The 22,227-nt window shown below is 36.9% G+C and overlaps 8 protein-coding genes, 1 long non-coding RNA gene and 1 other non-coding gene across 13 annotated transcripts in view; 7 read left to right on the top strand and 3 right to left on the bottom strand.

Annotated features, from left to right (window-relative positions):
- Nucleotides 1-226, bottom strand: part of LOC125577125 — a 610-nt gene extending 384 nt beyond the window's left edge. The window contains exon 1 of the long non-coding RNA XR_007315439.1: nt 48-226. This is a non-coding gene — a long non-coding RNA (uncharacterized LOC125577125). The remainder of the gene's footprint in view (nt 1-47) is intronic.
- LOC111200095 overlaps nt 1-364 on the top strand; it is a 561-nt gene extending 197 nt beyond the window's left edge. Inside the window, exon 2 of the mRNA XM_022690768.2 lies at nt 27-364. Within this exon, the coding sequence (XP_022546489.1) occupies nt 27-275 (249 nt within the window). The 3' untranslated portion in view covers nt 276-364. The remainder of the gene's footprint in view (nt 1-26) is intronic.
- Nucleotides 365-656: 292 nt separating this feature from the next.
- TRNAP-UGG lies at nt 657-728 on the top strand. Its single transcript has one exon. It is a non-coding gene; the product is annotated as a tRNA-Pro (tRNA).
- A 1,181-nt stretch (nt 729-1,909) lies between these two features.
- LOC111198019 (nudix hydrolase 15, mitochondrial) lies at nt 1,910-4,213 on the bottom strand. 4 transcript variants are annotated; one of them, XM_048737942.1, is made up of 6 exons: nt 4,135-4,213; nt 3,650-4,014; nt 3,265-3,407; nt 2,777-2,896; nt 2,220-2,682; nt 1,910-2,132 (listed from the first exon to the last, which is right to left on the bottom strand). In XM_048737942.1, the coding sequence occupies exons 2-5, from the start codon at nt 3,972-3,974 to the stop codon at nt 2,458-2,460; spliced, it is 813 nt and encodes a 270-aa protein (XP_048593899.1). In that variant the 5' UTR covers nt 3,975-4,014; nt 4,135-4,213; the 3' UTR covers nt 1,910-2,132; nt 2,220-2,457. The 4 variants fall into 4 exon arrangements, with proteins under 4 accessions (XP_048593899.1, XP_022545878.1, XP_048593898.1 ...); XM_022690157.2 differs by lacking the exon at nt 4,135-4,213 and having other exon boundaries at nt 2,220-2,358; nt 2,485-2,682; nt 3,650-4,089; XM_048737941.1 differs by lacking the exon at nt 4,135-4,213 and having other exon boundaries at nt 1,910-2,130; nt 2,220-2,349; nt 2,485-2,682; nt 3,650-4,089.
- A 1,572-nt stretch (nt 4,214-5,785) lies between these two features.
- LOC106361664 (bet1-like protein At4g14600) lies at nt 5,786-7,613 on the top strand. Its single transcript, XM_013801454.3, has 4 exons — nt 5,786-6,045; nt 6,121-6,244; nt 6,742-6,798; nt 7,270-7,613. Exons 1-4 carry the CDS (start codon nt 5,975-5,977, stop codon nt 7,429-7,431), a joined length of 414 nt encoding a protein of 137 aa, XP_013656908.1. The 5' UTR covers nt 5,786-5,974; the 3' UTR covers nt 7,432-7,613.
- Nucleotides 7,614-7,816: 203 nt separating this feature from the next.
- LOC106359160 (50S ribosomal protein L34, chloroplastic) lies at nt 7,817-8,703 on the top strand. The gene is made up of 2 exons (XM_048737943.1): nt 7,817-8,090; nt 8,306-8,703. Exons 1-2 carry the CDS (start codon nt 7,868-7,870, stop codon nt 8,566-8,568), a joined length of 486 nt encoding a protein of 161 aa, XP_048593900.1. The 5' UTR covers nt 7,817-7,867; the 3' UTR covers nt 8,569-8,703.
- A 1,120-nt stretch (nt 8,704-9,823) lies between these two features.
- On the top strand, nt 9,824-13,594 carry LOC125575602. Its single transcript, XM_048737938.1, has 11 exons — nt 9,824-10,349; nt 10,623-10,770; nt 10,936-11,003; nt 11,349-11,419; nt 11,519-11,758; nt 11,909-12,072; nt 12,164-12,219; nt 12,296-12,348; nt 12,828-12,996; nt 13,087-13,184; nt 13,258-13,594. The coding sequence occupies exons 1-11, from the start codon at nt 10,184-10,186 to the stop codon at nt 13,360-13,362; spliced, it is 1,338 nt and encodes a 445-aa protein (XP_048593895.1). The 5' UTR covers nt 9,824-10,183; the 3' UTR covers nt 13,363-13,594.
- Nucleotides 13,595-13,956: 362 nt separating this feature from the next.
- Nucleotides 13,957-15,111, top strand: LOC106360044 (pollen-specific protein-like At4g18596). The gene is made up of 2 exons (XM_013799649.3): nt 13,957-14,246; nt 14,657-15,111. Exons 1-2 carry the CDS (start codon nt 14,078-14,080, stop codon nt 15,001-15,003), a joined length of 516 nt encoding a protein of 171 aa, XP_013655103.1. The 5' UTR covers nt 13,957-14,077; the 3' UTR covers nt 15,004-15,111.
- Nucleotides 15,112-15,620: 509 nt separating this feature from the next.
- On the top strand, nt 15,621-17,739 carry LOC125577124 (26S proteasome non-ATPase regulatory subunit 11 homolog). The gene is made up of 2 exons (XM_048737939.1): nt 15,621-15,818; nt 16,284-17,739. The coding sequence occupies exon 2, from the start codon at nt 16,314-16,316 to the stop codon at nt 17,571-17,573; it is 1,260 nt and encodes a 419-aa protein (XP_048593896.1). The 5' UTR covers nt 15,621-15,818; nt 16,284-16,313; the 3' UTR covers nt 17,574-17,739.
- A 1,477-nt stretch (nt 17,740-19,216) lies between these two features.
- On the bottom strand, nt 19,217-20,153 carry LOC106360043 (dof zinc finger protein DOF1.5-like). The gene has a single exon (XM_013799648.3). It carries the CDS (start codon nt 20,018-20,020, stop codon nt 19,496-19,498), a length of 525 nt encoding a protein of 174 aa, XP_013655102.2. The 5' UTR covers nt 20,021-20,153; the 3' UTR covers nt 19,217-19,495.
- Between the last annotated feature and the right edge of the window lie 2,074 nt (nt 20,154-22,227).

Below are 22,227 nucleotides of genomic sequence, written 5' to 3'. Positions count from 1 at the left end.
ATCAATCTTTGTTACATAATTGGCAGAGCTATAGAGGAGGTAGCTACCATGATCGAAAGCCAAGGATGTGGCATGCCTTGAACCACTATGGTTCCATAAAGAAGCCAAGTAGTGATGATGCCAGCACAGGGCGAGTTAAGCCACGTGGCACTGGAGTGTTTCTTCCTGCGAGACCGGTGAGTAGCTCAGAAGAGAAGAGACCCAAGAAGAAGCCATGCCCCATAATCTCTTCTCGTTCCAGACAAGTCTTTCTTCCTAAAGAATGGGCTTATTAGCTAGTACTTAGCATTTATATACTTTACCTTGTGTATATCATATGCTGCTACAAAAGCTAAACACAAAAATAAGTCTAATTCTCCGTCTATAGAGTTGGACTATAGTATTATACTATTATGTATGGTTTGATGGATACGCCATACCAATAAACAATACAAGTCCAGCCTCAATTCCTAAAACATGAAAATATATAATTATATATTTTCCAAAAACAATGTAAGAAAGACAATGTACATTACCTGAAATCCTAACACTCTAAGCCAACTAAGAGAATAGATCTAGGGATAATCCTATTCAGACAAAAGTCAACTAAGAGAATAGGATCACAATGTGAAAAACTATTGTCATCTTGAACCTTATAGCTAAAATTCTTAACAACAGGGCATTTGGTCTAGTGGTATGATTCTCGCTTTGGGTGCGAGAGGTCCCGAGTTCGATTCTCGGAATGCCCCTGTGACACTTTTATCTTTATAAATTTGTTCGAAGTTCAAACCAAACTGAGAGAGCTTTCAATATTTTGGTTTCATTGCAAGATCATACAATCCAAAAGCAGTCCCAGTGAAAGAATTATAAACCAGGTTATGCTTTCCAAACGGAGCACCATATCATTTCATAGATTAAATCTAACTAATAAGACTAAAATATTTGTTTAGTAAAAGTCAACTAAGGGAACGATTTCAAAGTATGACCTAATCTTCAAGATTTTAACATAATAATTGCTAAACAACATGGCTTAGGGTGCGAGAGGTCCCGAGTTCAATTCTCGGAATGCCCCCATATACCTTTTTTAAAGTAAAAGTATGTCAAGAGATGTACAAAGCTATTTCTATTTTTTCCATCTAGAGTACATTGCAATTCTACTTTCTAAAGAAAATGCAAGTGATCATATCAATGGAAGTTCAATTGATAAATATCTGATAGAATACATCTAAAAAACATCCTATTCAGACTAGAACGTTCAGAAAAAGTCAACTAAGAATGAGATCACAATGTAACTAAATTGTATAAAAACAGGACATTTGGTCTTTACTTGTATGATTCTCGCTTTGGGTACTAGAGGTCACTCGAGATGTCCCCATTTACTTTCGTAATCAGATGGTCTAGCTAATCAATTTTTTTAGTCCTACGTTTATCACATATCTTGCTAAACAACTGAAGAACTATCTATCTCCCTTTCATTTCAGCAAGTGCATATCATAAACAACCCCCCAAATATTATCATCAACTATTAATGCAGTGGAGACGAAAAACATACCGAGGAGCATCTCGTTTTGTAGGCTGCCTACGTAACACAACGAATGAGCTGCAGTAACAGAAAAATATATTATTTTTTTTTCAGAAAAAGAATTTTGATTAAGCATTCCAACATAAGAAGCATCAAGAGGGAATGCAAAAAGAAGGCATCAACTGAACAACGTGAGAGATAGAGCATTTTAGAACGAGTCTACAATGAGACCTGTTTGGTAGATTCTTCCAAGAACCATGAATGAAGAATCGAAGACATCCATAAACAAACTGCCAAGGCAGAACAAGATCAAACCTAAACCATGCAATAACAGGAGAGGAGGTCTCAGTACAAAGGAATGTTGGTCCTGGGGTTAATCTACTAAGGTAAACGAAAGTGAAGGTGCCATTGAAACAGAGCAAATCTAGTCCAGAGATAATAATGTAATCGCCACAAATCAATACAAATATTACAAGGTTCATAAGACAAGTTTGCTTTCAAATTGTGTTTAGGGATACAAATTTATTTCTATTGCACAAGTTTTACAATAGAAAATGAGCGTTTGAAGGTGAGTCTTGAGTTGTCCTCCAAATCAACAACCGAGGGTGAACCATAAGCAGCCAACTTTTCTCTGGATCACATCAAGCATACAACTTAGAAATGAAGCCTAGAAAAAGCTGCAATGTAATTATATTAAAAATCAAAAGTACAGACTGACCTATAGATCATGACGAGATGAAACCCCTCCAAGTATCTCCTCATAAACAGAAGATTCATGGAAAGTTGTCATGAGATGTGTCATCTGGACATGAACAAGAGATGTCCGCATATACATAAGTGGCCTAGTTCTGCATTCACTGGTACATAATCAGTTGCATGGAGTGTTTATTGTCTTCTTGATTGATCTTATACCGGAAGAAGACCAATCTAAGGAAACACCATTCATGTTATGTTCATTAAGGCATACAAGTATTTTTCTCTACCATTTTGGGGTACTTAAACTTAGGGCACTGCTCGATGAAAGCAGGCGGTCTTTGATAAGTCACGGATGCAGCTCTGATCAAAATCCCGGCAGTTAAACCCCATATCGTATAATCTTTGTCTCCTGTTCGGTAGTCAAAGTAGTGGATCAAATACTTTTCTCCCATCCACTCTCTCTCTTCAGATCTTCTGTTCTCATCCTGGTCAAGAGCAAAAAAAAGTTCAAGCAATGATGCTTTAAAAGGCAAAAGTTAACTAACTATAAGTAACTTGAGTATAAAATGAGAGGATAACCTTAAGGAACATTTCTAAAGGTGCATCAAACACAGCTTCCACTTCCGCAGGGTTTGGTTTTGGATTGAATGTTTTTTTGTCCCTCAAGATTCCTATCACAGGTATTACTCTTAGGAGATGCTGCAAGACAATGACAAGCATGTAAGAACAAAATATCAACCGGAAATGGAGAATTATGCATCTATTACTTTAAAAAGGAAAAAAAAGGGTATGATTGAGCCGTATAGAGTATAAACACAACTACTAGTGAATAACATTCAGGATATAGAAAAACTAGATAGCTTTCAAGAAAAATCACATTAGGTACTCGAACTCTGCCTCAATGGCGCAATACAAGTAAGGTGGACGTTCAAGAATCAAAAGCTTAATAGAGCAACTGGTAACGTTCAAGCACAGATCAGCAGGATAGTGTGTAACATCAACGTCATTGGCAATCCCATACTCTGATCTCACTAAGAACATGTCTCATTCAGCATTTTTCTTCATACCTTAGACAGAAAAGGTTCGAGAGAGGTGACAACATCAACAAGAGAAGGGTCCAATCCAATCTCTTCCTCAGCCTCTCTGGTTGCAGTCATCCCATCATCTTTATCATCCTCCTCCGCCTTACCACCCGGCAGTGAAACTTCTCCTGCAATAATTAAAAAAAATAAAAAATAAATTAATGCTACCATAACCACTAAGTTGATAAGCAAGCAACTACCTCAAAATTAGACCAAAACACATTCTGTTTTGTTCAAATCTCAAACGCATCAACTGAGAATAATCTCCATACCATAACTGTTATGCATATTAACTCAATGATCTCCAAGTTCAAAGACTAAAACCTTTAAATCAAAACGATCAGATGCTAATGTAAAAGCAAGGACAAACCCGAGTGAGTAGACAATCTTGAAGACCTCTTAGTGAGGATGACGCGGAGATCACCCTCCTCTCCTTCGAAGATACAGATCAACACAGCAGCTCGCTTCGGTCTGAACCTCTCAGGATCTTTCGGAACCGGAGTCATAGATTCCTGAAACCCAACCTGAGATACCACCTTCCCCGCGCTCTCCTGATCCGCCTGCATCTCCTCGGCTTCATCGAACGTTGAAGAAGGCGGCGGCTTGTACATCCGCAGTTGCTGAGCCAAGGCCGCGAGTCGAGAAGACCCACCGAGAGAAGATGTCGTCGCCGTCGTAGTCACCGCAGGCTCCATGGAGTTGCAGAGGAAGGTTGTGCGTGCTAGTAAAGGAAGCCTGCGATGGAGTAAAAACATCAAAAAAAAAGGAAAATGGATTCTGTGTGTGGCGAAAATCTAATGAGAAGAAAGAGATCCGAAACAAAGCAGTTTAGTTTGGAAAAAGTTCGACACGTACTCGTGTGAGACACGTGTTTCTTCTTTGTCTTGTTCTCTTTTTGGCTCGTGGGAACTGGGGAAGCTTCAGAAAAAGTCTGCTTGTCAGAAACTGAGAATGATAACCGGTCAAATCGGTTATCAAAAAAAATAACTATCGGTTTATATCCGAACTAGTGCTCGGTCCCGTACTACGTACGGGAAAAAATTCTTAATTTTTTGTATATTTAAAATAAAATTATCTATAATCTTCTTAAAAGTTTATCAGAAAGAGATGAGTATATACTTAAATAAACCATAAACATATTTATCATAAATAACTACAAACATATAAAATTTAGTTAGCTTTGTTTTAAATTTTACATTGATCTTAATTAGCTCACGAATAATATATTAGTTCGAAACTTGTCACTTTTTATGTCTTGTTCTTCTTTTTTTTTTTTTGGTAAATTGTTAAGTTTTATGTCTTATGTCTTGTTCTTCCTTTTTCTTAGTTCTTAACCTGTAACTTATGGTTTATTTTTCTTATTAGATTTAGTATTCCAATTGCAAACAAAAACAATATTTAAAATCCAAAAACAGTAAAAGATTATGTAACAGAGACACAATTTTATGAAAGCAAATCAAGAGATAAATATCAGTACGTAAAAGTGGAAGTTATCAGACTCTTTATAGATCAGAGGATAGTTAGTACTTAGTGTATGCTATCTTTTAATTATATATGACATAACTGATAAACTCACATACTCATCCCTAAAGCATCTAACATCTAGTTAATACTCGTACTGAGATGGTGATGTGAAAGCATAGTTACAGAATTATATGTATTAATGAATAATCGAACACTAATTTGACAGAAATGCATACATGTAGCTTTTGATAAAAAAAAATACATACATGTAGCTAATATGTACCTCTGTTACTTCTCTCTTGAAATTTGATCAATGTTTCCATGGCAGTACTGGCATTGCATCTTTTCAACCCTTGAAGTTCCTATAACCTTATCAAAACCAACTTTCTCACTCAATATTTGAAACATTAATCTATAGAGAAAAAAGTATCAAAATCAACCCTCTGTCTACGTCTGCTTTCTATCTTCCTTCTCCGTCTTTTTCATTTTCTGCCAGATTTTAAAGTGAAGTTTCTTTGAACTGGTAGAATCTCCATCAACTTAGATCCACCAACAACCATATCCATTGTTTCTCAAAATTTCTTCACCCTTAACAGGTTACAATGAAGCAAAACTGCACATAGGAGTTTGATAGCGTAACTTTATTACAGGAAGAGTAAGTGGAACCATTGCAAAATTATAGGAAATCACATTGAAGACAAATAGTCATGAATTTATAGCTTCGTGAATTAAACTTCCTCCACACAAAAAAGTAACAGTTTTGAAATCGTGTTTGTGATCATGAAGTGGTGGGATAAATATTAGAAACTTTAAATATTAACGATTTATGTAGGGCATTTAATTTTTTTCTTTTTTTTTTGCTTTTAGATTTTGTAAATATTTAACTTTATTCCATGTGTCAGAATTTTGTTGGTTATGTGACTTGTGCTTTAGTATATAAAGGATAATCCAAATTTACTAAAATACCCCTTCTTATTTTTTTGTTTTTCTTACAATAATCCCTTGTCTTTATGACGATAACCAGCCAATGTTACAACGCCACGTGTGTGTTGACGGTCGTTATTGAATCGAAGAAAACCACGCGAGCTTGTTTCATCGCGTCATCATCCCCCTCTCGCAGTTCGCAACCTATTTTTCTACTTTCTCCTGATTTCAATTTTACTCTTTCTCAAACTTTTCTGAGAAAATTCGATTTTAGGGTTTGTTTTTTCTCCCTTTGATTTGGGTTTCGATGGCATCGAATCCTCACAGAGGCGGTGGGGGTGGTTCTCTTTATGGCGGTGCCGCTCCTTACAGATCCAAGTATAGATTTTGATTTCTTTCCTCTAATTATATCTGGATAGATAGGTATTTAATGGTTCCTGTGTTTGGTTACAGAGATGGACTTAGCACTAGAACTGCTACAGGTTCGGAGGAAATCCAGCTAAGGATTGATCCGATGCACTCTGATCTCGATGACGAGATCACTGGTCTCCATGGACAAGTCAGGCAATTGAAAAATGTAAAATCACACTCTTCTTCTCTCGAATGCCACATGTATCGTATGATTTTAAGGATTATGGGTCTCTTGATCGTATAAAGTTTTTTTTTTTTATCTCTCTTATGTATTGTATATTCGTATGTGACGGTTTGTGTCCTGTCATTGCAAAAGACTCTTTGTCTATGTCTCAGTGTCCGGAACAACTTTTTGTTGCTTGTTTTAAAATCTAAAGGCTTAGGTAAATTAGCTGGTGTTTTTTAGATCCAGGGTAATGCATTTGTTTAATCATCATTGAATTTATGATTAATTAGCTGAGTTGCCAGTTAAAATCCTCTTTTTCAATATTTTTTTTAAACCCTCCTTGCGTATTGTTTTATACCATTCATGCTTGAAGGAATCAGTAAAAGTTCTTGACGATTTGTTGTGTGTTTACATCATAGCTTACCCCTCATGATTTTGTTTTTTTTTCTATTTCAGTGTGTAAATGAGTTTCCTTTGATCGCTTTATATTGATGCAGATTGCTCAAGAAATTGGGTCGGAAGCTAAGTTTCAGAGGGACTTCTTAGATGAACTGGTATGTTGTTTGATGTCACTGAAGCTCTTGATTCAAATGTATATGCTTAATTGCTTACTCACCCCAGTCAATATGGGTTTTTAATTATTTTAGAAGCTATAGCTACATAGCAAAGTAGGGTATATGAATTCTAGTGTAGCTTACAAAGCAATGAATCTTGGTAAAGTCACAGTTTTAGAGTATGTTCAGACTTGTTGTACTCAAGGTCTGGTCTGAACTCTGGTGGGTAGGAGTAGGTATCTTTAATCTCGGCTAGTTAAGCGAACGCACCATGAAATGGTTTCAGTTGTTGACTACCGGTCTCCTTATGAATGACAATATGGTGTTGAGTATATAGAACATCCACGGAAGATTATGACAAACAACTAGATTTGGTTGTGTGAGACTGCAGAGAAACGCATTCAATACTTTTATAAAGATTCTCTAGGATGCCAAATGCTTTAATGGTGTTCTTTTTTTTTTGGGTGACAGCAAGTGACACTGATGAGAGCACAAGCCGGGGTGAAGAACAACATAAGGAAACTGAACTTGAGCATCATACGAAGTGGCAACAACCACATCATGCACGTGGTTCTTTTCGCGCTCTTCTGCTTCTTCATTCTCTACATGTGGTCCAAGATGTTCAAAAGATGAGAGACTCCCGAAACATATTGGAAATTTGTAGAAATCTCTTTTAGTTTGTGGTTCCTCTCGTTCCCTGTTATATAGAGTACTTGTTTTGAACAAATACATTAAAGCAGGAAAGATTATATCACATAACCACATAAGATGCTTCTGTATTTCATTTCTTTGTTAAACCGGTTTGAATTTGGTAATGAGCTTCCTGTCTAACCCGATTCACATTCCTAAAGAGAGTTGTAACAAGTTGAGACAATTGTTGGGCTTATGCAAATTGGACATATGACTACATGAGACGATAGTTGGGCTGAAGTATTCACCTGGTAACACGTGGCTTATTCTGATTTGATGCCTTACCAAAATTACGGTGGTAGCCACTGTATAGGATAAACTCTCTGCACTACTGTATGTTGGTTGATAAGAAGGAAGGAGATAAGAAAAAATAATTTCAATGGCTTCTTCCTTATCCATCTCCGTTGCAGCTTCGGCTTCGTCGCGTTTATGTCATCCTTCTTCATCAACCGGGAAGATTGGCGTCCCTTCCGCTTCGCTTTCTCTCAGCACGGGCTCGAGACGGGCTCCGTTTTCTCTCAGCTCTTCGACATCAGCTTCTTCTCAGCTGCTCCATTGCTCGTTTCTCTCTTCATCTCTTTCCCTCGCATCTTCATTTTCTGGTTAGTTTTATTCGTAAAGCTTCTTCCTTTTTAGCTGGAGAAAGCTGAATCCGATTCTGGGTTTAGGAAAGCTAGTAGCTTTATTGTTATTCTGTTCAACTCATTGAGATCCATTGACTCTCTATGTTTCTCATCTAGCTTATATGCTTCACAAAACCTTATCTACCAGACCAATAATGATGCTCATGTTTTGTTTCGTTTCGCTGTCTTCTCAGGTTTGTCGGTTGCGTTTGATCTCAGCAGTGGAGCCAGTGGCGGCCTGAACAGCCAGAAACGAAGAGGCCTTGTGGTGAGAGCTGGAAAAGCTGCTCTGTGTCAAACGAAGAGGAGCAGGTCAAGAAAGTCTCTGGCTAGGACTCATGGTTTCCGTTTGAGGATGAGAACCACTAGCGGTAGAGCCACCATCAAGCGCCGGCGTGCAAAGGGTCGTTGGAATCTCTGCCCTAAGTCCAACCCTAGCAGCGGCAAACGGGCTTGAAGCTCGTCTCTCTCCTCTCTCTATCTGTAATCTTGTTTGATATGCTCTTTTCTGCTTTTAACTCTTTTATGTATTCTTGATTCGGTATACTATCACATTGCGCCTTGTTGAATTTGAATCTATTCGAAAGCTGAACTTCAAATCCAAAACCATTCATATGAATATATGATAGAAGGTAGCTTCCTATTCCAATTCCCTATTTACAGTAACATCATGTCCTGTGTGCATAAGTTTCCAGATACGTTCGTTATGCATATGGGCAATATGTGATAAAATTGCCACTTTGTTATCTCTTTCATCTCTCAAGTTCTTGCTCTAGGCGACGACCCATTAACCACTGGAACTGGAGAGCTGATACTTTCAATCATTTACCAACATGGAGAAATGGCAGCTTCTCTCTGCTCCAGAGTTTTGGGCCTTCTTCGGGATGAACCAGTTGCCCCTTTGCTTGCAATTGGTGGTGTGGTAGGAAGCGGGATGCTATCAGGACGCTACTCAATCTCCATAGCATTCAAATCACATGATGCCTCAGAAACTTTTGCATACTGCCAAATGCTTTTAAAATGTCATAAACTTATCATCTTTTCTTTTGGTACATAAAACATTATTAGCTTCTGCACATAATCTACTCCATTCATTATATATTAACTATACAGAACGAATCTAAATGTACATATAATCGATAAAATAATGCAAAAAACCAATTCGCAGTACATGATGTTTTAATGCAAGAAAAAAACAACCTAGACGGCACCTCGACATATAAACCAATCAGCACTACACATGATGTTTTAACGCCTTCTCGACTAACACGTAAAGACATTGTCTAAAAGCAGGCCTGTCTAAAAGCATATGTAAAGAAGTCAAAAACCTTGATGCAGGCCTGTCTAAAAGCATATGTAAAGAAGTCAAAAACCTTGATTTGTACGGACTTAAGACTTGAGTGTCCCAATTCGAATACCTGATTTGTAAGGTAACTCAAAAGTGAAAACCATGAGACAACATTTTGATTCTGTTAGTTGAACAAGTAAGTATATATTACATGTTTAACACAAGCATTATTGATTTAAAGTCATAATAATGAGATGTGTATTTTTGCTTAACAAAAGTTCTCGAAGTTGACATTAATAAATATAATTATTGTTTGTTTTAGCTTGTATATTATTCAAGCCTGACATTTAGTCTTTTTTAAAAGATGTCGAGATGGAAACACCATTGATGAGGAGAGAATCTGGTCCGATCATAAACATTTGAATAAAAATATAAAATTCAAAAGTAATCATACGTTCCACTTTCGTATTTCGTTTTCTAGTCCAATAAAATATTCTGTGTGTTTTCCATTTTATATTATAAGGTACTGCTTTTGCTTTAGTCGTGTTTAACAGTAGCCGAAATTGTTTTTATTAACAATATAAAAAAAACATATAATTTCCCAGAGGAAAAATATCAGGAGAGGAGATAGAGAGCATGGGATGGGATGGGACTCAATGATGAGGATAACGTAGAGACGTGATATGGTTATATAAGCTGACGTCACTCTCAAACCGCGATTCAAGGATCTTTCCTCTGTTTTTATTTTTGTCTTCTGTGTATATATACACACATAAGAGTATCAATGTCTACGGCTTCTTGGATTCAGCCTCCTTGTAGATACTACTCACCAGATCGTCGTGGTGGTGGTTTCGCTAAGCCAAGCTGTAGCAGAGCAAGGCAGTTTCCCGGCGTCGTTTCTTCTTCATCGTGCTCTTGTGGCTATTCCGAGATTTTGAATTTTGATTTCGGTAATGGTTTCTTTTTGTATTATTGGTGGATCTTGATTCTTGGAATTGATCTCGAGATCAAAAGATGTAGATTAGTGCTCGAATCTCTCGATTATGTGATTTTGAAAACGCAGATTCTTTACTTTTCTACAAACAGCAAAAGAACCAAAGAAGCTCCAAAGATGTTCAACGATTGTGAAAAAAAAAGCCAAGAAAATAGTTATATTTTGTCAGCGCTTCTTAATTTGCGTTTATATTCTTCTTTTGTTTGATTTTCTCTCTGCACACAAACAGGGTCTAGCAGAAGCTGGAACCATCAGGGACTCAGAGTTCAAGCAATGAGTGCCACTGCCCAACGGAAATTTTCGCTATCTAAAGGTGACGCCGATGAGAAAGTTGAACCTGATCACCTTCTTGTTCTTGTACACGGTATCTTGGCCAGGTATATGATATGCCCCTTACAAGTTTTAACATCTTGCGGAAACCCAACATGGTATTATAGATTCCTCTCTCTTTAGGTTGGCATAGAATCTTAAAGTTGTGTTTATCATTTTCTACGATACTGTTTTCAGATTTAATGATTTACTAAGAGTACCATTACTTGCAGTCCTAGCGACTGGCTCTACGTAGAAGCTGAGATGAAAAGACGCCTTGGAAGAAGATTCTTGATTTATGGTATATGCTTTTTATCCTCTCTTAGTTGAGCAGATGTTGAACTATATATGGAAGAGAGTTTTTTTGCAAATGGAACGTTTATTTTAAATGCATATGCTGACTCTGAGCATAGAATTGGAAAGGCTTCAAACTCTTATAATCATCTTTAGCGGCAAGTGGCGAAAGATAACTTTTTGGAAAATTTCCACATCTGTTTGTCTGAGAACACCAACACGTTATTCTTACTGTTCTTTAGTTTTGTATTTTATTACTCTACTCATGTTCTTCTATGCCATGCGTTAATCACACATTATGCTCTCTCTTTTTTTTTTTTTAATTTACTCTTCCTCCCCTGAACATGCACAGCAAGTTCTTCAAATACCTTCACTAAAACGTTTGGCGGGATCGATGGAGCTGGGAAACGATTAGCAGAAGAGGTGAGTTTTTTTATTTTCTTGTAAAGGTTTTTCTATCCTGAACTTCTTCGGTATAGCAGCTGATCATCAGTTTCTATTCTTGATCTGAGAGAGGAATAGGTTAGGCAAGTTATCCAAAAGAGCAAGAGCTTAAAGAAGATTTCCTTCTTAGCCCACTCCCTCGGCGGCTTATTTGCCAGACATGCTGTTGCTGTTCTTTACTCGGCACCAGCCAGTGATGGTGCTGCTGTCTCTAACTCCGGGAATTCACATCTTCCGCGAGGTCTGCTTGCTGGGCTAGAGCCGATTAATTTCATCACCTTGGCAACACCTCATCTAGGAGTCAGAGGCAGAAAGCAGGTTCTCTTCATTTCCTCTTATCATAACTGGAATCAGAGTACTTGTTGCAGTACCTAAACGTACATGTGGTGTATGCTTAGTTGAGAAATATATAATTATTTTCATCAAAAGTGTCCTAGAAACTCAGTCTCATTATCTCCCTTGTGTCAGCTGCCTTTCTTGTTGGGAGTTCCTATATTAGAAAGACTCGCTGCACCATTAGCTCCATTCGTTGTTGGTCGGACTGGTAGCCAGTTGTTTCTTACTGATGGTAAAGCTGATAAACCACCTCTTCTATTGAGAATGGCGTCTGATTGTGAAGATCTGAAATTCTTGTGAGTAAATGCTTTTTTTTTAATAGCAAATTCAATCATTATGCCCCACAAGGACCTATTTGAGATTCTCATGTATTTGATCTTCTGGCAGATCGTCCTTGGGGTCGTTCCGAAGCCGCATCGTGTATGCAAACGTATCTTATGACCGTATCCTGTGCATTTTTGTTGCTTTTTTTAACTTCTTTAGGCATGGTTGCATTCGTTTTTCTTTTACTTCAACTAGACATGGTTGGTTGGCGTACATCTTCCATAAGGAGAGAAACTGAACTTTTCAAGGTACGTTTAATTTAATCTCAACCAATAACGTGACTCTGAAAATTGTAGCACACTAGCTAGAAACTGGAACTCACCAATAGTAATAGTGTCTTCTAGCAGTGAGATGTTAAAGGTTAGTGCATTGGGTCCCATTTTTCAGAATCATGAGACTGATCATATAGGAAACGTTAAGAACCTTGTACTGTCCACGCTAGCTCAACTCATTGTGATTCCTGAGTAAAAGAAAACAAATTTCTCTCTGAGGTTAAGATCTAGGGTCACAACAGTTGTACTGTAAAAAATCTTAAAAGTGAAACTGAAAACATTTTTCTGTAGAGATTCATTAAGATGCAGTTCATTAATCTCGAATATCTTAGACAAGGTTGGTAGGTATTCTCTTCTTCAAGAAGCTCTATGTGGCTTGTTACTAGCCAGATACCAGTTTGAGAACTATTTACATATAGATATCTGTGTTTCCCCTGTTTTTATGTTACACGCAGCCTCCACGCCGGTCACTAGATGGATACAAGCATGTTGTTGATGTTGAATACTGCCCTCCTGTTTCGTCGGATGGAGCTCATTTTCCTCCAGAAGCTGCTAAAGCCAAGGAAGCCGCACAAAGCTCGCCTAGTCCTCAGAACACACTCGAGTATCATGAAATAGTGGAAGGTGAGGACACAAAAATAAAGCCACATTTGATTTGACAGACCTCTAAGTGTAAGTCAGCAAGAAAGTAACAGTCTTCACAAATATTTTCAGATGAGATGATCCGTGGCCTGCAGACTTTAGGGTGGAAGAAAGTTGATGTCAGCTTCCACTCCACCTTCTGGCCTTACTTAGCTCATAACAACATTCACGTACTCTTCCAACATCTTCACTTTGGATTTCTTTCAGACATTAACTAATAGGGGAGATTTGGGTCTTGTTCAGGTGAAAAGTGAAAGGCTCTATAAAGCAGGAGCTGGAGTTGTTGCGCATGTTGCAGATAGCATAAAACAGCAAGAGACGTCCACGTTCATCACTGCCAGCTTATAGACTGTGTAAAGTCGTCGAGTGTTTAACCGGTTGATGTTGATTTCCGGTTGCTTTTCTATGAACCATTTCTGTGTTTTTTTTACTATACAGTTTGGGAGATTGGTCCGGATTAAGAACTTTCAGTCTTACTTTTTCCTTTTTCCAGTTCGTCTGTACATTATTTTCTTGTATTACCTTGGTGATTTTACAACACTTGAAAGTTGGTATAGAAATATACATATTTTTGTTCCAATTTAAAATTACAGATTTATTTCTAGCTTTATAATTTTATTTTATTTTGAAAAATTTCTTATATGCTATTATGCTGCACGTTCTTTTTTTTCAGTATTATATTCAAAATATAAACGTAAGAGTATAAGGTTATGGTTTGACATTTCAAAATAAGTCCACATTTAAAAGATAACTGCATCTATTAATAAAAGAAAAGAGAGATGGTAAGGAGGAAAAATCGGGTTCAAAGAAGACATCCGTACAAAACTCAAGAACCACAAACACCAAAAATAAACAAAGCACATCCAAAAATAGATGTAAGATCACATATTGTTTCTGTTGTTTTGTCTATTTTGTTATCTATAAAAGGAGACATTTTGGTTGGATCTATCATAGCGTCTCCTCTCAACCAAAAACTTACAATTTTTTTGTGTTTACCCCCAACAACTAATATTACAAATACAAAGTCCCCAAAAGTTAGAGAGGAGAATATTCAGGACTAATAATGGCCAAATTCTTCATCGTATTCCTTGCCTCTGCCCTATGTTTCACCACCCTTCTTCACTTTGCCGCCGCTGATGCCGACGACTTGGACCGGTTCCACATCAAAGGATCCGTCTACTGCGATACTTGCCGTGTCCAATTCATGACCCGCCTCAGTAAAGTCCTCGAAGGTAACTAAGGACTATGGCTAGGATCTATATAGTAAGGTTTATTGGTTACACAAAATAAATCACCTTTTGGTTTAGTTCAGTGGTTTGAATTATGAAAAAGGTTTTTTTTTTTTGCTAAAATTATGAAAAACTTTTTTTATTGGTTACACAAAAACGTCTACATACGGAGTCATATGACCCTGTTATTCACATATCTTCATGCGGTGACCTTAAGTTTTTGGGAACTATAAACATTTTAGTAATAATTTTTTTTATATATAATTTGAAAGGCTACTAAACTTATATATTACTCAACTGAGATATTTGGTGCTTAAGGCGAATGTTTCTTCCGACCATGCTAATGGTCTTGCATGTTTTAGTTTCATAAGATTATATAACGCCTTACGTACGTCTTTGTGTGTGTTCTTCAGGGGCAAAGGTAAAGCTTGAGTGCAAGGCTCGTGAGAACCAGACAGTAACACTGACCAAAGAAGCTGTGACCGACAAAGACGGAAAGTACGAGATGGTAGTTATGGGAGACCACGAAGAGGAAGTGTGTGAGATCATCCTCGTCGAATCACCGGACGCAGAGTGCGGCGAGGTGAACAACCAAGAGTTCCTAAGAAACGCAGCGAGGATCAGTCTTACGGCGAATGATGGCATTGTCTCTAACGAGGTTCGAACCATTAACCCACTTGGGTTCATGAGGAAGACTCCTCTCGCTGATTGTCCTCAAGTTTTCAAGGAGCTCGGAATCGTCCCTGATGTCATCTTCTAAGCTTTTATTATTATTTATTTTACCCATATTACACCTCCGATCTGTCAACAATTTTAATTTCTTGTTAACTCTTTTCCAACCTATTATATAAAACATTTTTTTTTTGAAGTTGTCGTCTGAGTTTACTTATCTAATGTTGTTTTCCAACATTTTTTTGTTGTTGTTACGCTTCTGCGAGTTCTGTTTTCAAGAATAATTTGATTACCTCTCAATATCTATTGTTGGAGAGCTCTTGTTCTCAGAACGATTTGAACACATGTACATGATCTAGATTTAAAAAAAAATATTCATTTCCATGTCTACTGAGATTATCATAATTAATTTCCTTGAGGTTAAAAAGAATAACAATGAAGATCATGGAAGACTTACTGAATGAAATAAGCTAAGACAGAATAACATAGAGCCTATCTAAAGACAGAAAATATTGAACCCATCCTAAAGCCTGGGCCTTCAATCTGGGATCGTGGGCTTGAACCTCAATTCTCGCGTTTCCATCTTTTGCGTTATTGCGTTTGCAGGAGTCAGTTTTGTCTTGAACAAAAAAAAAGGACGGGCAGAAAAACGCGGTTTTGAAGCGTCTGGCGTTGGTTTCAAACACTTCATCCGAAACGCTAAAAGTTTAAGACGCCGAATATATTGAAGCGTGCGATCCCTGATTTCATCATACGAAATGACAATTATACCCTTAATTAAATTATAAAACTACGAAAAAACTTAGCCTTTATCTTCCCTATCAAGACAGAGAGGCTTCTTTATCTTCACCGTCGTCCGTCGAAAGCTTTACCCAGAGACGACGATTCTGCCGATCCACACAAGTGAGTTTCTTTTCCTTATTTTTTCTTGTGGGTTTGCTTATCAGATCTAATTAGTTCTGGGTTTCTCGAATTGCCTTTGAGATCAAATCTTGTTCCCCTCTATCGATAGCTTCTAGGGTTTAGCTTTGTTCGATTTAGCGAAGAAAATCTAGTTGATTGGATTAGCTCAATGATGTTCTAAGCTTACATCTTACACTAATTAGCAACCAAAATTGATAGAGAGAAATGATTAATAGATCTTTGGAGAATGAACTGAGATCTATGCCTCTGTGATTCATCTTATTACTTAAAAAGTTTTTTGTGTTCACTGTCTATGTTGCTTTACTTCTGCATCTATTAATGGATCTTGTGTATTGACTATGGATTAGTTTTTTTTTTAAACTGTTGTGAACATATAGAGTAGGGTTATTATGTTCGAAAGGAGACATTTTTGAGACATCACATCTCTGTTTCTTATGTTTACAGGGTTTGAGTTTTGCATAAAACCAACCAACAATGGTTTCGTATCCCGCTACAACAGAGACGCTTTCCCTGGCCCAAGAAGCCAACAGCTCTGAGGCTATTCAGATACTCTACCAAGTCTTGGAAGACCCTTCTTCATCTCCAGAGGCTCTGCGGATCAAGGAGCAAGCCATCACTAACCTCTGCGACCGTCTCACCGAAGAGAAGAGAGGCGAGGATCTCCGCACACTCTTAACCAAACTGAGACCATTCTTCTCCCTAATCCCCAAGGCCAAGACCGCGAAAATCGTCAGAGGGATCATCGATGCTGTTGCAAAGATACCCGGAACAACTGATCTCCAGATCACTCTCTGCAAAGAGATGGTCGAGTGGACGCGCGCCGAGAAGAGGACTTTCCTCAGGCAGCGAGTGGAGGCGAGGCTGGCTGCTCTCTTGATGGAGAACAAGGAGTATGTGGAAGCTTTGGCGCTGCTGAGTACTTTGGTGAAAGAGGTGAGGAGGTTAGATGATAAGCTTCTTCTCGTTGACATTGACTTGCTGGAGAGCAAACTTCACTTCTCGTTGAGGAACTTACCAAAGGCGAAAGCTGCGCTCACTGCAGCGAGAACGGCTGCAAACGCTATCTACGTCCCACCGGCTCAACAGGGAACCATAGATCTCCAGAGTGGGATCCTTCACGCTGAAGAGAAGGACTACAAGACGGGATACAGCTACTTCTTCGAAGCCTTTGAGTCGTTCAACGCTCTGGGAGATCCGAGAGCTGTTTTCAGTTTGAAGTACATGTTGCTGTGCAAGATCATGGTCAGCCAAGCTGATGACGTGGCGGGAATCATCTCCTCGAAGGCTGGACTCCAGTACGTTGGCCCCGATCTAGACGCCATGAAGGCAGTCGCTGATGCTCACTCGAAGAGGTCTTTGAAGCTGTTTGAGAACGCGTTGCGTGACTACAAGGCGCAGCTAGAGGATGACCCGATTGTTCACAGGCATCTCTCTTCGCTTTATGATACGCTTCTGGAGCAGAATCTTTGCCGTTTGATTGAGCCTTTCTCACGAGTTGAGATTGGTCATATTGCTGAGCTGATTGGGTTGCCGGTGGACCATGTGGAGAAGAAGCTGTCTCAGATGATTCTTGATAAGAAATTTGCAGGTACGTTGGATCAAGGAGCTGGGTGTCTTATCATTTTCGAAGATCCGAAGGCGGATGCTATCTACTCGGCTACTCTTGACACCATTGCGAACATGGGGAAGGTCGTTGACAGTCTTTATGTCCGGTCTGCTAAGATCATGTCCTGAGTGAGTGAGTGAGTGTGTTCGTCGTCTGAATCGGATTCTATCTTTCTTTGTTCCTTTTCTAGATATCGTTTGGACTCGGAGAAACTGGAAGTAAACTGTATGGATTGTTCCCATTAGCTCATTTCGCTTTGTGTTACATTTTGGTTTTGCAGTTTCTTTCTATTAACCTCCCAAAGCCAAACTTTGTGTTCTCATTTTCCAAAACGTTTTTAACTCATTCAAGTTTCATTGATTTTCTCCTGTTGTGCATTTATAAAATTCTGACCAACCAGGAACTCAATTCATTACTCATTAGGACCCACAACCATTTTTTTTTACCGAAGCAGGAGATTGACTTGCACACAAGTCTTGATTTTGTTGTATTTTCTGTCGGATTCTTTTGTGCTTAACTTAGCTTTGTGATTCGACTTTAAGTTTGTTTCTCGAAGACTGTGAAACTAAGTTCTTGAATATGTCATGTTTCACTCCGGATGGCAAATGTTGTTGATTAGATTGGTTGTGGAGTGGTGCGTTAGTAGTTTGGGTTTTACACGAAGATGTTCCTCTTTGCGTTGTGACAGTCTAACGTTCGTCGCCCCGTTCACCAAGCCAAATAACCTTTTATTCTAACACTAAACTGTGTGACATCATCCATAACTAAAATCTTTCAAGGAAGTCGTTTCTCATAAAAAAATGAAAAGAGACAAATTTAAAAAGACGAGAATCATTTTTTTATGACTCTTCAAGATAATAATAATCATAAACAACATGTCATTCTCTCATAGGGGGCATTTCAACATATCATTGATCCAGTGTCATTCTAATCTTAAGATGTTAATTATACAATTTAATTGTTTTAAAATATTAATATAGTTATAATAAGAAAATCACTTGGCCGTCAAGATTTGCATAGAATTTTCATTAAGATTTAAGACGTGTTTTTTTTTCTTTTTTGAAGTTGATGTTTTTCATTTTTCTAAAGTTCGTATTAAATTTGTGATAGTCCTTAGATTGCAGTTTTTTCTAGTCACCAGTGGTCTTGTTAGAAATACAACATTTAGCTTACTTTGTTCATTTTTTGTCTTCATTCACAGTTAATATATTTTATACTATAAAGCTAGTGTTACAAAAGAAAAACTAGTTTGTACTGTATAATACTCCCTCTGTTTTTCTTTATTTGACGTCTTAGAGATTTCACACAAATTAAGGCACTTAGTATAGTTCCTTTTCTATCCTTCTAAATTAATTACTATCATGTCTTGTAATGCATTTAAAGTAACGTAGATATGGGTAAATATAGTCTTTTTGTCATTTATTTTACATTGTTTTCAGTAAAACGTCAACTAAATTGAGACTAAAAGAATTTCCAAAACGTCATTTAAATAAATACGGAGGGAGTACTATTTTTGTAGGTTTACGATTATTGTGTGATTGTTTTGTAGCTTGAAAAGTGAAAACTTAAGTGCCCAATTGAATGAGGTTTCGTGGTTAGAAGTTATATGAAGACTAACTAATATGTCAAAAATCTTTGATTAACTTTACGTACACTTAAGCGAAACAAATTAAGCTACAGAGATTAAACTTTATATCGGCTAAACGAAGCTGATCTAATCTTATATACTAGTATACAGATCTTGAAACATTTTGTTTTAATTAAGGGGTAATTAATGGTCAACGACTCCGAATTCTTTATAGAAGAAAAATCCCACGAGCTTCAATTTACAACTGAAGATTCGACAAAGAGAAATTGATGAAAAAGCGACAGCTGTTTAGTAGACAGGCAAGTATTAAACCCTCCTAATTAATCAACTAGTTAATTTTTGTTGCTAGCCTGTACGTGACTACGTGAGTAAGCAAATTTAACCATTTTCTTTCTAACGAGTTAAACCAAACCCAAACGAAAACAAATAATATTAAAAAGAAAATTTAAAATTATAGAATATTTAACAAGATTGACCATCGGTGTAGCAACGGAGTCTCTTCACCGGAAAGTCATGCCGGAAACCACCGTGAGACGCAGCTGCTCGCCACTCTTCCACCAGCAAAGCGTCAAGCTCGACCTGATCGACCGCTCCAGTCGCAGCCCCAAGAAACTCGGCGAATCCACCAACACGGCCCGGAGGTTTGGCTTTCCGACGACCGGCGCCGACGGGAACATTCCGAAGAGCTCCACCGGCGGTCCAGTAACGCTGACAACCTCGGCAGAAGTGTCTTGGTTGTTTAACGTTATAATTATTAAAGTAACAGAACTTAGTCTCCATGCTCTTGCATCTCGGACATGCTATAATCTTGTCTGGACGCTTCTCCACCGTTAGATCCGTTGATGATGATCTGACGTCTGTTGTTGCTTGTAGCTCTGGCTGTTGCTGGTGCACTTCTTTTTTAATCGTCGTTGTTGTGATATTACTGGCGTTGAATGTAATGGTTTTGCCGAAGAGTTTGATCCCTTGTGAATCTTGGGTCGCCATTGAAAATGAGAAGAGAGAGTGAAAAGGAGAGTTGTGATTAAGTTTCTTGCAGTGATGAAAGAGAGAAGAGACGTTTATAGTTTTATAGGATGAAGATTTTGATTTTTTTTCTTTTATCTAAAAGGATTTCTGAATTATTATATCGTTTTCGTAGGAAAGGAGAGTAAATGGTCTAATTGGATCCGAAAGACAGAACCGAATCTCATCTAAAAAGTTATATTAACTCTGAATCAAAGCTTGTAAAATACATGAATGGATCCAAATCTTTAATTTTTAATGAATTAGAACTGAAATCAACTCAAACCAAAATATTTCAAGTATACGAAAAATATTTGAATCATAATTATATATTTAAATATATTTATTTTAAAATTTAAAATATTTCAAATACTCAAAGTTATGTAAAATACGTAATTTAAAAAAAAATCCAAAAATAAATACTTGAAATAGCAGAAGATACCCAAAAACCGGAAATACATATTGATTCTTCAACTAAATATCCAAACTGAACTAGTTTTCATGTTAGTTTTAGATATTTGATCATACATATATAGTTCAAATATATATGTTATTTTTTTGGATTTTTAAAATTTTCAAAACTATTGACTATTTTACATAATTTAAACAGATTTACAAAGACCTTATCCAAACCCAAACAAATTTTATAGATACCTTAATGGAACTTAAACTTTTAACCCCGAAAATTTAAAATTGATGTAAACCTAACTCGAATGCCCATCCGTAAGCAAAACTGTTAGTAGGGAGAATATATATAGAAAGGATATAGTTGGCACATTTATTACTTACTGCTTTCAAAACAAAATGTGTGTATTCCTTTTCCTTTTCTCCCAAATTGTATTTGTTTTTGTTGGAATAATGCTTTTGTTTATCTTTTTCATGACTTTTTGAAGATTTATACGCAATTAATTATTTTACTATATGTAACTATCTTTAGTCACTACCAATAAATGAACTATGCAGGATAGTCTTTTCTGGTGCCACAACAACAAATGTCACTAGTCAAAACCCAATTAGTCTCCCTAGATATTAGACAATTCTCTTTAAATTCGCAGAAGCATCTTCCATTCCTTCTTGTTTTAGCTGACTAACATTTTTTAGTTTGTATATCAGAAGGGTTCGATTTGTAACTGTTATGAAAGGTAACAAATCAATAGCGTATAGATTGATATAATAACATATTTTTATTTTAAGTAATTAAATTGAAGAACGACTGAAGAATTACGAAATCAATCTAACATTTGAACTTGGTGTTTGAAGATTATGCAATGGGTTCATGTATGATGATATGGAACATCTGATTTGAAGGAGTTTCAACCAAATGGAAGATAATCTGTATTTTAATATTTTTTCTCTTCGGTTGAATTTTATCAAACCCAAAAGGAACCATCTGTGTCCCTTCTTATAGGTAATTCACAGTGTAAAATTGTACCAATATAGTTTCTGCAGTTTTGTTTGATCAAATAATAAAATGGTTGAGCAGATATCGAGTTGGAAAATAAAACAAATTAGTAGTCACATAAGTAAATAAATAAATAAAGTTTAGCAAAGCATGTTTCTACAACATATTTTATTTTAATGAATATACGTAATTCACGTTCGTTGGTTAATTTAAAAGAAAGTGATAAAGATGAGAGGGAGAAAACAAAAGAAGAGAAAAAGAAAAAGGAAAAAGAAAGCACTGATCGATGTTCATGTTTCTCTTTTCTTCTCAAAATCGTGCTTTCATACATATATGTTTTTTCATTGGAGCCTTTATACTACACAGTCGCAGAAAAGAACAACTTTTAAGTCCTTTTAAAAGAGATCGACTTTTAAGTTAGATATAATAATAAACTGAGGAAAACTTTAATAGACTTATTCAAAAAGAGAATATAACTGTGCGTAAAATATATATTATATATGTTGAAAGTATACGTTCATTGAGCTAATTTTGCTGACGTTATTCTTTTTTTTTTGTGCACCAATGCTTTTGCTGACTTTATTCATAATCCTCTCAATGTGATTGAATTTATGTTTATAGCTAAGAAAAATTTATAGCCAAATTAATTGAGAGACAGTTGAGGTACACAAGTATAATTTTAACTTTTGTAAGAAAAATTATATTGTACACATATAACTATTATAGAATTTTGGATTCTTCATTCTAGAATTTTGATCACATGCATGTTCGATGGATATGGAGTACT

This window comes from Brassica napus, chromosome A8 (genome assembly GCF_020379485.1).
Source record: "Brassica napus cultivar Da-Ae chromosome A8, Da-Ae, whole genome shotgun sequence".
Lineage (NCBI taxonomy): Eukaryota > Viridiplantae > Streptophyta > Magnoliopsida > Brassicales > Brassicaceae > Brassica > Brassica napus.
This window is presented reverse-complemented; position numbering and strand designations above follow the sequence as displayed.